This window comes from Sceloporus occidentalis, unplaced genomic scaffold, assembly GCF_023333645.1.
Source record: "Sceloporus occidentalis isolate IW3139 unplaced genomic scaffold, rSceOcc1.0.p SCAF_3, whole genome shotgun sequence".
Lineage (NCBI taxonomy): Eukaryota > Metazoa > Chordata > Lepidosauria > Squamata > Phrynosomatidae > Sceloporus > Sceloporus occidentalis.
The window spans coordinates 120,540,902-120,554,321 of record NW_028316983.1 but is presented as its reverse complement, the minus strand read 5'-3'; the positions used below and the strand labels follow the sequence as shown (position 1 = coordinate 120,554,321).

Below are 13,420 nucleotides of genomic sequence, written 5' to 3'. Positions count from 1 at the left end.
TCAACTCCCTCATAGGCCAGAAGATGACAGTTATGGAGGGAGGAGTCTCTTCTTCCAGGCTAGCCCTGGTGGAGCTCGGCCTGCCTGGTCAACTCCCTCACAGGCCGGAAGATGACAGTTATGGAGGGAGGAGTCTCTTCTTCCAGCTAGCCCTAATGGAGCTGGGCCAGCCTATTCTCTCCCTCACAGGCCAAAGGATGACAGTTAAGGAGGGAGGAGCCTCTTCCTTCAGGCTAGCCCCGATGGAGCTGGGTCAGCCTATTCTCTCCCTCTCAGGCCAAAGGATGACAAGGAGGGAGGAGCCTCTTTCTTCAGGCTAGCCCTGATGGAGCTGGGCCAGCCTATTCTCTCCCTCATAGGCCGAAGCATGACAGTTAAGGAGGGAGGAGCCTCTTTCTTCAGGCTAGCCCAATGGAGCTGGGCTAACCTATTCTCTCCCTCATAGGCCGAAGGATGACAGTTAAGGAGGGAGGAGCCTCTTTCTTCAGGCTAGCTCTGATGGAGCTGGGCCAGCCTATTCTCCCCCTCACAGGCCGAAAGATGACAGTTAAGGAGGGAGGAGCCTCTTCCTTCAGGCTAGCCCCGATGGAGCTGGGTCAGCCTATTCTCTCCCTCTCAGGCCAAAGGATGACAGTTAAGGAGGGAGGAGCCTCTTTCTTCAGGCTAGCCCTGATGGAGCTGGGCCAGCCTATTCTCTCCCTCATAGGCCGAAGCATGACAGTTAAGGAGGGAGGAGCCTCTTTCTTCAGGCTAGCCCAATGGAGCTGGGCCAGCCTATTCTCTCCCTCATAGGCCGAAGCATGACAGTTAAGGAGGGAGGAGCCTCTTTCTTCAGGCTAGCCCCGATGGAGCTGGGCCAGCCTATTCTCTCCCTCATAGGCCGAAGGATGACAGTTAAGGAGGGAGGAGCCTCTTTCTTCAGGCTAGCTCTGATGGAGCTGGGCCAGCCTATTCTCCCCCTCACAGGCCGAAGGATGACAGTTAAGGAGGGAGGAGCCTCTTTCTTCAGGCTATCCCTGATGGAGCTGGGCCAGCCTATTCTCTCCCTCTCAGGCCGAAGGATGACAGTTAAGGAGGGAGGAGCCTCTTTCTTCAGGCTAGCCCTGATGGAGCTGGGCCAGCCTATTCTCTCCCTCTCAGGCCAAAGGATGACAGTTAAGGAGGGAGGAGCCTCTTTCTTCAGGCTAGCCCTGATGGAGTTGGGCCAGCCCATTCTCTCCCTCTCAGGCCAAAGGATGACAGTTTAGGAGGGAGGAGCTTCTTTCTTACATCCAGAAAACAAATGTGACTTTACCATTTGAAGTTGCTACCTCCAACAAAGGTAAAATGTTTTTCTTTTAAAAAAATTAGACTACATTTGGAATGTTTTTTCCAAAATTGCACCTAAAAATGTTTCCTAATGGAAAAACATGGAAGGCTTTGTTAGAAATTCAGTGCTCTGCCTTACAAAGGAACTTGTAGCTTCACAAAAGGTGGGGACAACTTGGATCTCAAGAAAAGCATCTCTTTTTGTCTTGCTAATGGAACTCAAAAAATTTCATGTCCTGGGGTACCCACATGGCCAGAATGAGGAGGGGCCCACCTGCATGAATTTTCCTCCTGAACCATCGGAACTGAGAACAGCCACATCTTGCCCAAATGCAGGCTTATGATTAACGTGATAACTTTTTTTCTCTCCTGTATGAATTTGAGCACCTTTGCTTCATGAAGAAGCCAGTCGATCTTCAAAAGTTTGCAACATGAATATTATACAGTTTGGTTGATCCAATGACAGTATTGCTGTTTTGTGGATTTTGGATGTTATTATACAATTCGGCATCATTTTATTTTAAAAAGAAGAACTTTAATTATGACATTCTGGAGGACTATAGGTTTAAATTTCTCATAGCAACAGACAACACAGTGGAAAAACGTCTTATTATATCCAAGCTAACTGAAGATTTTATAGCCTGGTGATGTTAGTGTCTTGCAGTAATTGGTTTTGCAGGCTAACTTTCTTTCTTTTTTTTCCTGCAAAATCAGACTTAATTTTTCCACTAGTATAAAAATGTATTTTTTTTTAACTGAAGCAGTTTGTTTTCCAAATAGTTGCTCTGTTGCAACCAAATATAGGTGTGTGACGTGAGTCACACCCAATGTTAAGAACAATCAATTTGCATCAGTTAAGCAAATCAGTCTGTTCTTTCTTCACTCTTGAGGAGGATGGCTGAAGGTGGAGTTTAGTGTATTACAGCCTTCGTGTTTTCTGGCTTTGAGCTTCCTTTTTTCAATCAAATGTTTGTTTTAATAGCTAAAAGCAGGAATAGATTCTGTGCTTTAAATATAAAGCTAATCCCAATACAGGGACTCTTTCAGGTTGGGATTTTCTTTGCCTCCTCGTTATTATTCGAGTTGGTACATAAATTTCACTGGATTAACTCTCTCTCTCAACTTTTTATCCATGATTGAAAGCAGTAGTTGCTCTGTGACTTTCCTGGAGGTAAGTTTTATCCGTGTGCATATTTTATGTTTTCCTCTTTATTTTGGAAATGCAGTATCCTCCCTGATGCTTCATAACAAGCAGTTCCCTTGTCCTTCTTTGTTGATTCCACAGAGACCTACAACTAGGAACTGTTCACAACACAGGATTAGGTTAGGAAACATCTGTTTGCAATATCATCTTACTTTTGGCTAGCACGGTTATGAAAGTTTGCCTCCAAAGTGTACCAGTATTAACAATTGGGTTATGTTTAAACTGAGTATGAAACTTTCCTGCCTTAAATCTTTCCATCTCAGATTCTGTGTTGCACAGGATTTAAGAAAAAATTGTATTATGTGAAGTAAATACTTCTTCCTTGTTGGAAATTGCAGAGAATAAGGGCTAATTCTGACATGATGACATTGTCACTTCCTGAAGGCATATTTGTTGAAGGAAAACAATGTGCTGGAATTGGGCTCTTGTCAATTAATTCTTATTTACAGCACAGTGGAGAAAAGCAGCTTGTTAGTGTCCATCAGTCAAAAAATAATAATGTATTGGACTGAAGAGCTTTCCTTCACTAACTTGATGTATACATGGGGTATGTTCATTTTTTAAAAATTGAAAGCATTTTATTCAAGGAAGGGGAGGACACTACAGTTCCTACCACACGGTCAGCTTGCCCACTCATCTGTAAATGCAAAGCCAGGAGCCTGAAGCTCATGTATGTTACTGCTTTGCAAACACTGAAGCTTTTGCCGAGCATATAGCAAAACCAACTACTGTTCAGACAAGGCTGCAGAGAGTTTGAGTTGTTAGTCACATTTCTATTGGCTACCCTCATTGTTCATGTCCATTTAGTAATAAAATACTACGCGGTGTGTGTGTGTGTGTGTCCCATTAACTGTGGCAGAAGAATGGTCAGCTTGGACCTCTTTGTTGTCAGCTAACTTTGTTTAAGGAAGTGTTCTTTTCTCCTTTTGTGTGAAATAGAGAACTATAAACAATCTTTACAGAGAAATGTAGATTACTATTGCATGTAATGTGTGCCTGGCTTGTACAGTCATCCCGTATCTCATAATGGAGATGGCTTTACCTCTGCTCTCTTGCACTTTGAATGCAGAATAATTACAGTTAACCCATGTTGTATTTTGAAATGCTGTCTCCTCTGAGATATCCAACTAGTTATCTTGCTGGATCATCCAATTGCACTGAGTGAAAAAATTCACTTCTAATAATAAAAAAATAAACTGCCTCAATCTGATATAGGGAGAAGCGGGATACAAATAATAATAATAATAATAATAATAATAATAATAATAATAATAGTAAATAATCAATGCAAATGCTTCATAGGGGTGGGAATCATGTTGTCTGCTAGGTGTTGTTGAACTGCATCATTTCTCACTATATGCTATCTTAGCTAGGGCTTGCAGTCCAGCAGCATCTGGAAGACCATATATTCTTCTTTATGGTCTCTGCGAAACACACATATGGGTTATTCTGTGCCTGCGCAGCATTTCCGGATCCTACTGGAATCGCTAGGGAAGACTTTTTGGCGGTAGCTCCGCCCACCCTCTATATAGGCAGGATGTATTCCTGCCCTTTCTCAGTTCCTTTTGTCCGCCGTGTGAGCAGCTTAGGAACCTCGCTTAGAATCGCTCCTTCCTTAGCTTTCGCTTTCGTTTTCTGCATTTGCTTTGACTTTGTTGGACTCTGACTTGGATTGTGACTTGAACTTGGTTTTGGACTCTGATTAACAGTAACGGCAACACTCAGACTTCTTGACAATTCTTTCTCTTCGTCCCTTGGCTTTGGTCTAAATATGTCTGTGCACTCTTTTAAAAAGTGCACTGAATTTGGAACGAACATCCTGGCACTCGACTGACACTCCTTTTGCCTCCTCTGCCTGGGCAAGGGCCACGTCCCTGCTTCCTGCCCTCACTGCATGGCCTTCACTCCACAAGCCAGGAACAATAGGGGGATGCGCCTGAGATCCATGCCCTACGCGCAAATCTTGAAGCCTCCCTCCACCTCTAGAACCTCTGCCAAGGCTGCGGCCGCCAAGGGCAAGCTCCCATCTCTGGTCTCAGGGGTCCCTGCCAAGGCTACTGCTGCTGAGGGCAAACCCTCTCTGGATGTTTCTAGGTCATCAACCCCAGGCAAATTGAGGTCTTTGGACCAGGATGTGGCTGGCCACCCATCCTCACCAAACAGGAAAAGGTCCTCAGACTCCAAACCGGAGAAGAGAAAGCACAAATCTCGGTACAAGTCCAAGGACTCATCCCATCACTCCGGAAAGAAGTCCTGTCGCTGTCTGGTCTCCGACTCCGACTGCTGGTCCTGTACCGACATGCCCACCCAGCCTGCTGACACTGAACTGGGCTCGGTACCGTGCACCCAACCAGCACCTCAACCTCAGTTTTCTCCTCATCCTGACTCCCGGGCCCGACCAGACACCTTTTTGCATTACTTGTCTGAATCCTACCAACTCTCGGAGGGTGAAGAGGAACCTTCTCTTTTCACCCAGGTGGTGATACTGGACCGACTCTCCCAGACTTCGGAGGTCGTTTGTTTCGAGGACGAACAGGACTGTGATGCATCCTCTGTCCTTGCTGAACCTCCCAGATGGGATGTTGTTTTTGATCAAGCCACAGACACTTATTTTTTGCCTTTTGATCCTTCTGAAGTCCGCAGAGGCTGTTTTTTTTCAACCTTCCAACCTGTTGAACCTCCCTTGCCTCCTCCAAGGTCATCGGCTGCGTCCATTCCACTTCGGTCTTGCCTCTTCTCGGTTTCCCGGGTGGAACCAGTCCGACCCATACAGTCGGCTTCTGCTGTCTCCCTGCAAGTGTGCCCCTTGTTTCCGGTACCGGTAACCACTCAGGCTCTCTTGGCCTGCACCAGGATCAGGTCAGGTTCCGCTGAACCCGTAGACCACTCCGTCTCTGACTGTTTCGGCTCAACAGTCACAGGCTCTCGCCTTTCTCGAGGCCCCCTCTCTTTCAGATGACATTTTTTTCCTTTTCGGAACAAATGATCCAGATGGGCAAGGCCCTAAACATTGTCCTCCATGCAGACTCTTAAGCTCTTCATCCCATTGATGAGAGGGTTTGGGACAAGGTCTCAACTCCGACCACCATTGCATTCCTACCATCGATGTCCAGGATTGCAAAGAGTTCTTGGCCCACTTTATCCATGGCTCAACCTTCCACCGAAAACCTGACAAATCTCTACCATATTACACCCTCGGAAGAGATTTGGCTCTTTGAACACCCTTGCCCGAACTCGGCAATAGTGGAAGCCTCACAGATTCACTCGGCCCTGAAGGCAGCTTTGACCCCTAATGACAAAGAGGATCGTAAGCTCGACACCATGTCACGGAAATCCTACGCCTCCGCGGTCCTGGACCTCAAAATCCAGAACTACTCAACGTGTATGGCTGCCTACCAACAGCAGCTTTGGGAGAAAGCTCTTCCCTTGTATGGAGACCTCCCTGAGAACAAGAGATGGACAGCCATGGCCATCCATGCCCGCCCAGCCTGCTGACACCGAACTGGGCTTGGTACCATGCGCCCAACCAGCACCTCAACCTCATTTGTCTCCTCGTCCCTTGCCCGAACTCGCACCAGATCTCAGGGGCTTGACATTTGGTTGACTGTGCTTCCTGACAACTCTCAGGCACCCTGACCCTCCAACGCCACAGCTGGCTAAGCTCTTTGGGCCTAATGCCTCAAGCCAAACAGGCCATCAAAAAGCTCCCCTTTGACGCCATGGGTCTGTTTCATAAGGAGACTGATGAGAAGCTCAACTTCAAAAATCAAACGAAGAAAACAGCCTATAAGTATGTCTTCTTCCTCCACTTCTCGCTCTCCTTTCTCTCAACGCCGTTTGGGATGGCAAAGACCTCCCTACCCCCTCCCCCCCAACCAGGGCAGATCCAACCAGTCCACGGACTACCAACAGCAGCGCTTCCCTCCCCAACAACAGAGGAAATGCCAACAAAAACAAAAATACAAGCAACCCTTCCATAAGAAGGATGCAGATCAAGGCAAGCACCGCTTCTGAAGTTCCCCAGCGCACTCCATTCTGTCAACTCCCTTTGGGGATCGCCTGGCCCACTTCCACCATTCTTGGGCCTCCATAACATCCGACTCCTGGGTGCTTTCCATTGTCTGTAGGGGTATGTCCTGGAGCTCCAATCCTCTCCCCCAAGGGGCATCATTCTCACCACTCAGACACCCTTCTCGACGAAATGTGCTCCTTGCTTCAGAAAGGGGCCATCAAGCCCGTCCCCGACCCGACATTGCCCTTCCTCCAGATACTTCATTGTCTCGAAAGCCACAGGCGGCCTCTGTCCCATCCTGGACTTGCGTTTTCTCAACTCTTTCATTGCATATAAGCGTTTCCACATGGTAACCTTGGCTTACATCTTGCCTCTCCTGCAGAAGTCAGACTGGTTCGCCACCTTGGATCTTCGGGATGCTTATTTCCACATCAGCATCCGAGAGGACCACCGGGACCTCCTCGCCTTCTCTGTCGGCCCCGACTGCTTTTGGTACTGAGTGTTACCTTTTGGACTTTCCACTGCACTGAGAGTTTTCACAAAGTGCATGGCAGTCGTAGCTGCATACCTCCACCAACAAAACATCATCTTTCCTTACCTCGACGATTGGTTGTTCGTGAACCCGTCCAGACAGATGCTCATCTCCCATCTTGAGTCGGCACTTTCCCTCCTTCACCACTTGGGACTCATGATCAACAGAGAAAAGTCCACCCTCTGCCCAAACCAGCGGGTGCGCTTCATAGGGGCCACCTTGGACTCCATGACCTGCAGAACATACCTTCCTCACAATAGGTTCCTCAACCTCAGGTCTGCAATTCTTCGCTGCCTTGCTTCCGACGCATCACTGCGCGAACAGTTCAGGTCGCCCTCAGCCATATGGCATCCACCACATATGTCACACCGTGGGCCCGCATCCGGATGCATTCCTTCCAGTCATGGCTCCTCTCGGTCTTCAACCCTGCCTTCAACGACCCATGGAAATGGATCACCATCCCAAGGCCTGTTGCCCACTCTCTCCACACAATGTCTTGGGCATTCCCTTTGTGCCACCACAACCACAGACCTCACTGACCACCGATGCCTCAAACATGGACTGGGGAGCCCATTTCGACAACCTCTCTGTCCATGGCAGATGGTCTCCCAAAGAACGCCAACTCCACATCAATGCTGTTGAGATGTTGGCAGTACAGAAATGATTGAAGACCTTCGAGCCCTCCATGCAGAACCAGGTTGTCGTCCTCCTCACGGACAATACGACTGTGATGTATTACATCAACATGCAGGGCGGTACCAGGTCGACTACTCTTCTCGGCCTCATACTTCAAATTTGGAACGGGTGCATCCGAAAACAGATCACCTTGCAAGACATACACCTCCCTGGAGAGGAGAACAAGCTTCAAGACAAGCTGAACAGGACTCCAGACTCTTGTCACAAGTGGCAACTGAATCCACAGGTTGCCCTCCACCTCTTCTCTCTGTGGGGAATGCCGGACATCGACCTTTTTGCCTCTCATCTCAACACTCATTGCGACCACTTCTGTTCCAGGATCCCTGCACTTTGGTCCCAAGGGGATGCCTTCCTCTTCCAGTGGTCTGGCAAAAAGTTCTACGCCTTCCCCCCATTTCCTCTGATCACCAGAGTGGTAGCAAAGCTACACACAGACAGATCGGACGCAATCCTGATCACCCGAGACAGCCGTGGCTTGCCCCTTTCCTTCATCTCTCCAACAACCAATTCCGGCCTCTGCTGCTCCGTCCCGACCTCCTGATCCTTCACCATGGTTGGATTTGCCACCCTGACGTGGACACTCTCCATCTTGTGGCGTGGAGGATCCAGCCTTGACTCAGCTCTCAGTACCAGTCCGAGAACTCATCCTGGCTTCTTGAAAGCCTTCCACCCAGCGCTCTTATGCCCTGTTTTGGAGTTCCAAAATTTGTTTTGTTTTGGAATTCGGAATACTGTATTTGCAAATACATAATGAAATAGTTTGGAGATAGGACCTAAGCATGAAATTTGTTTGTTTTGTATACACCTTATAAACATACTTGTGATCTCTTTAATAGAGTCCATCCACCTAGCATGCGGCCTTCCTTTCTTTCTACTTCCCTCCACCTTTCCTAGCATTATTGTTTTTTTCCAATGATTCGTGTCTTCTCATGATATGTCCAAAGTATGCCAGCCTAAATTTTGTCATCTTGGCTTCCAGGAAAAATACATACCATGCATATTTCCATTAACTCTGCATTTTTTGTGGATTACATATAGGTTGAGTGTCCCTTATCCAGAATTCCAAAATTTGAAATATTCCAAAAACCATAACTGTTTTATATGGGTGGCTGAGTGACCCAAAGTGATACCTTATCTTTCTGATGGTTCAGTGGTATGTCAGCTTTGTTTCATACACAAAATTATTCAAAATATTGTATAAAATTACCTGTAGGCTATCTTTATAAGATATATATGAAACTTAATTTATAAAAGGTAATCAAAGGTATACAATGGACCAGTATTACAATAAATGGAGGGGAAAGGGAAGCAAGCAATGAATGCTGTACAAAATAACAATGATTTGAAATTATTGTTAATTTTGTCAGACAGCCAAAGTTAAGTTTATAGAAATAACAGATGAGAAACAGTGCAAAAGTTAAAAAGAGGAATCAATACACTAGCACCTTAAACAGAAGTGAAATCTTGCTTTTGTCTTTAAAGAAAGTATATATTTACTTTGTAGTGATAACTCTATATTATCGACGGGAAATGTATCTGTTTCTTTTTTATTCTCATAAAGATATTTTTTTTAAAAAAGAAACTTAATTTTGTTTAGCTTGGGGTCTGTGAGAACTAGCTGAACTCATCCCCCCAGACACAGTCAATCAGGCTTCTGTGGATGATCAGAAAGCTCTTTATTGCTGGAGTCATAGATGATTAGGAGTTACCAGTAAGGCATCTTTGGACAGAACTGAATCATAGAACCATAGAATTGGAAGAGACCACAAGGGCCATCCAGTCCAACCTCCTGCCATGCAGGAACACATAATCAAAGCATCCTGACAGATGGACATCCAGCCTCTGTTTAAAGACCTCCAAAGAAGGAGATTCTACTACACTCTGAGGGAATGTGTTCCACTGTCGAACAGCTCTCACTGTCAGGAAGTTCCTTCTAAGAAACAAGGGAACACACACATCTAACAAAATAATTTGAAAGGCCTGGTGGGCTACACATTACATCATTCTCCAAACAATTGCTTCTTTGGTTGAATTTTCTTCTTTTCCAGGAAAGCTTCACTTAATTGTGCAAACTGCAATCATTAGCAGTAACAGAGGCCTTCAAGCCTTTAGAAGCTGCAGTGGACAAAACAAGCACTCCCCCACATACCTTTACCAGCCATCCAATACAAACTCTCTCTCAAGTTGTCTTAATCTAGGCAATTAACATGTTTTAAACATACAAAATATCACGTATATTATCACTATCAATCTAATCTACATAGCTGACGCAGAACAGAATTCCCCAGCACAACATCTTGGCAGGATTAGCCCAATCCTGACAGGGTACCATCTCCAAAATATCTAGTTATGTATGTGTATGGAAATACAGGTATTCTGAAATCCAAAAAGAAATTTCCAAAATCCAGAATACTTCTGGTCCCAACCATTTTGGATAAGGGAGATTCAACCTGTAGCAGACATGTAACATTACCAAAGGAAGCTGCTTATATATTTCTTTAAAACAATGTTTTAAAGAGGAATACCACATTACAGGTGGATTCAAAGAAGCCACAATTTGCAGGATCTGAACATGGCTATTAATAACAGTGTCTCTTGGAGGTCTCTTTTATAGAATTAAAATCAACTTGATGGATGGTGCATAAACAACACATTTCTTTGTATCAAACTCATAACGCAGGAATAATACAAATATGGCAAGATTGCTAGAAGCAATCTAGCAATTTTAAAATACCATCAGACAAGGTGTGCTAAAGAGACAGAAACATACTATTCCTATAAGTGAGTATTGAAAGGTAGCAATTCCATTTCATTCCCCATGAGTATGTACTCCTTTTCCCATGTTTGGTTATTAAAGTTCAGAAAACCAGGAATGAGAATGATTTCAAACTTTTCATGATAAAAGTAAAATTATTCTGCTTCACAGAATCAGGACGAGTGTTGAAGAAAATACTCACATGCAGGACAAGATGTTATGGCAATAAATAATGGCTAGAAGAACTTAAATGTGCTCTATTTCACCATCTTCTGTAAGGATATGGCTAGTGAAACAACCTATCATGCTTTGCTTCTGAGTGAACAGAATTTTTTTACATCTCAGTTCTGTAGGTCAAATAGCTTGCACTTCCTCTGCTCTCTGTGTTGCACACTGTAGATAAGAGTTAAGACAGTTCCTGTTTTGTTCATTCCTCTTTTTCTGCAGAGAGAGAACCGCAGGCTTCAGGAAGCCAGCATGCGACTTGAGCAAGAGAATGATGACCTTGCCCATGAACTTGTAACAAGCAAAATTGCTCTACGAAATGACTTGGATCAGGTGAGAAGAGCCTTCATCTGCAACCAGACCTGACAAAAAAGTAGAGAAATCACTGTTGTGTTTGCAGCTAGGGAACATCCATTAGGTTTTCAATTGGATTTCAAGTTAATGTAGGAAACCGGATATTATGTGTTCTGCGGGATGTTACTACAAGCATATATAATGACAGAAGATGGCAGGGAAAAAGGTTGGCCTGTAGCCATCCATTAAGGACTGGAATATGGTTCTAAACACTGTTTGCCACTGAAATAATTTTCTAAATGTACTTTAGACTCTGCTAAATTACAAAAGTAAGTCTATACTCTGATAGTCCTTTGGATCTCAACTTCTGCATATGCTTTGCCATGACATCATTATCATCATAGCCTACCCTTACGTCTCAATAGAAGTTAGCATGAGCCTAAATTCACCCAATAAATATAGATCTATTATGTAATAGAAGAGTCAATGCTCTATAACACAGGAACTTGCCAATGGTTCAGTACAAGTGCCCATACATAGTGCCTGACTATGCTTAGATACTTGTTGCAAAGATGTAGGTATGGACTTTGCAATCCTGGTCCAATATTTATATGGAGTCTGCATACAGACAATAATACAGTCAGCCCTTAGTATCCGTGGGAGATCCATTCTGGACCTCCCTCCTCACATGGATACCAAAAGCCATGGATGCCCAAGTTCCGCTGTCTCCAGGGATGGTGTGTGCGTGCGGCCGTGCCACCATTAGGGACAACAGGGGCTGTCCCTAATGCTGGTGTGGTCACGTTCACGTGCTGCCATTGGGCATAATGCAGGCTTTCCATCCGGGGATACTTGAATCTGGGGGTGGCAAGTCTGTGGATACCGAGGGCTGACTGTATGTTATAATTGCATTGCTAACCATTTATTTTAAATCCCGCTGGGGTGGGATCGACTATATGTACAGAGACACTTGCAAGAGGCCATGCATCTACAGGAAAATTCACTGCCACAGCTGCCGCACCTGAGCTAATGCTTTAGCAGCAAGAAGAGATTTTTTTAAAAACACAACTCACTTACCTCATACTTCAACCTCACACACCATCAGTGTTAGGAATGTTGTCTTTCCCCGGGTGCTTGCACACCATCTATTAAAAGTAGATTTAAGCTTCAAACTTCTTTGGGTTATTACTTTTCTCACAGGCTTTCATGATTTCTTTTATATTTGATATTCTACTGCCACACTAAAACATGTATTTCCTCCTTTCAGCTTTGTCACAGCCCTTCATGGCTTGAGTAATATTGAGGTGTGGTTGAATGAACAATTATTAAATAATATGTAATAATAATATAGTGATGTGTCAAAACATGTTTTCATAGCATGTAGTTTGTTGACTGTCCTCTGTGATTCACAAATATCCTTATACAAAACTCTAACCCACCCACCCCACCTTCCAAGCTTTTCATCCCTCACACTCCCTCGTGCCCTCCTCTCTCCCTCTCCCTCTCACATTTCTACCATCAGCCAGACAGCATCCTTGGCCACCCTGCTTCACTCACTCACAATTCATCTTCTTTACTCTTAAGGAGGGACTTATAATACAAGAATGCACAAACTTTCCAAACACCCCAGTTAAATTCCACTAAGGTTCCCTGTGAGATAAATTGCATTGTCACTGTTTGTATATATGAGTCTTCCTTGGTATTTCAGGCTGAAGACAAAGCAGATGTTTTGAATAAGGAGCTGCTCCTGACCAAACAGAAACTAGTAGAAACTGAAGGGGAGAAGCGAAAACAGGAAGAAGAAACAGCCCAGGTAAAATTAGCTACTGTATATTGATCCATGTGGTGAGAGGCAGGGGCTACCAACTTGAGTACAAAACATTTAAATACAGGATATCCAAAAGGAAGAGGTACAGAGCATTGACTAAAGATCAAGCAAACCACATGAAGTTACAGACCACACAGCTCTGCCATGAAGCCAAGCAAGAGAGGTGGTGTGTGAGAGCCAGATTAGAGTGAGGTTAATTGTTTGAATGCCATTAACATGCATGTTGATATTTGCATTTCAAGGCAAGCCTCTGTGGATCTCTAATTAGAACTAGTTTACTGTACAAATAGTCAAGAATAGCAAAGCAAGAATTGGATGTATCTGGCTATGTGGTGCCATCCAACGGAAAGTTCTCTTTGTACAGTTGCCAGTTGTTTTCAAGTGGATTATCTCACAAGTTCATTTGTGAAAGGAAGTGACCATTGAAATTTTGTCCTCTGTCGCCAGAGTTTTGGGTTTGACTCTGTGCTAGAGACATGTTTCTAATGCTTTGATCAGAGGCATGTTTGTAGTACTTACATTTGGTAGCTTTACGTCAGCTACATTCAGTTTGTTTTAAGTATATC

The 13,420-nt window shown here is 44.7% G+C and overlaps 1 protein-coding gene across 1 annotated transcript in view; it reads left to right on the top strand.

Annotated features, from left to right (window-relative positions):
• The window catches only part of RABGAP1L (RAB GTPase activating protein 1 like), a 172,955-nt gene that overhangs the window by 147,296 nt on the left and 12,239 nt on the right, over positions 1 to 13,420 (top strand). The window contains exons 21-22 of the mRNA XM_089515979.1: positions 10,955 to 11,065; positions 12,735 to 12,839. Of these exons, the coding sequence (XP_089372105.1) occupies positions 10,955 to 11,065; positions 12,735 to 12,839 (216 nt within the window). The remainder of the gene's footprint in view (positions 1 to 10,954; positions 11,066 to 12,734; positions 12,840 to 13,420) is intronic.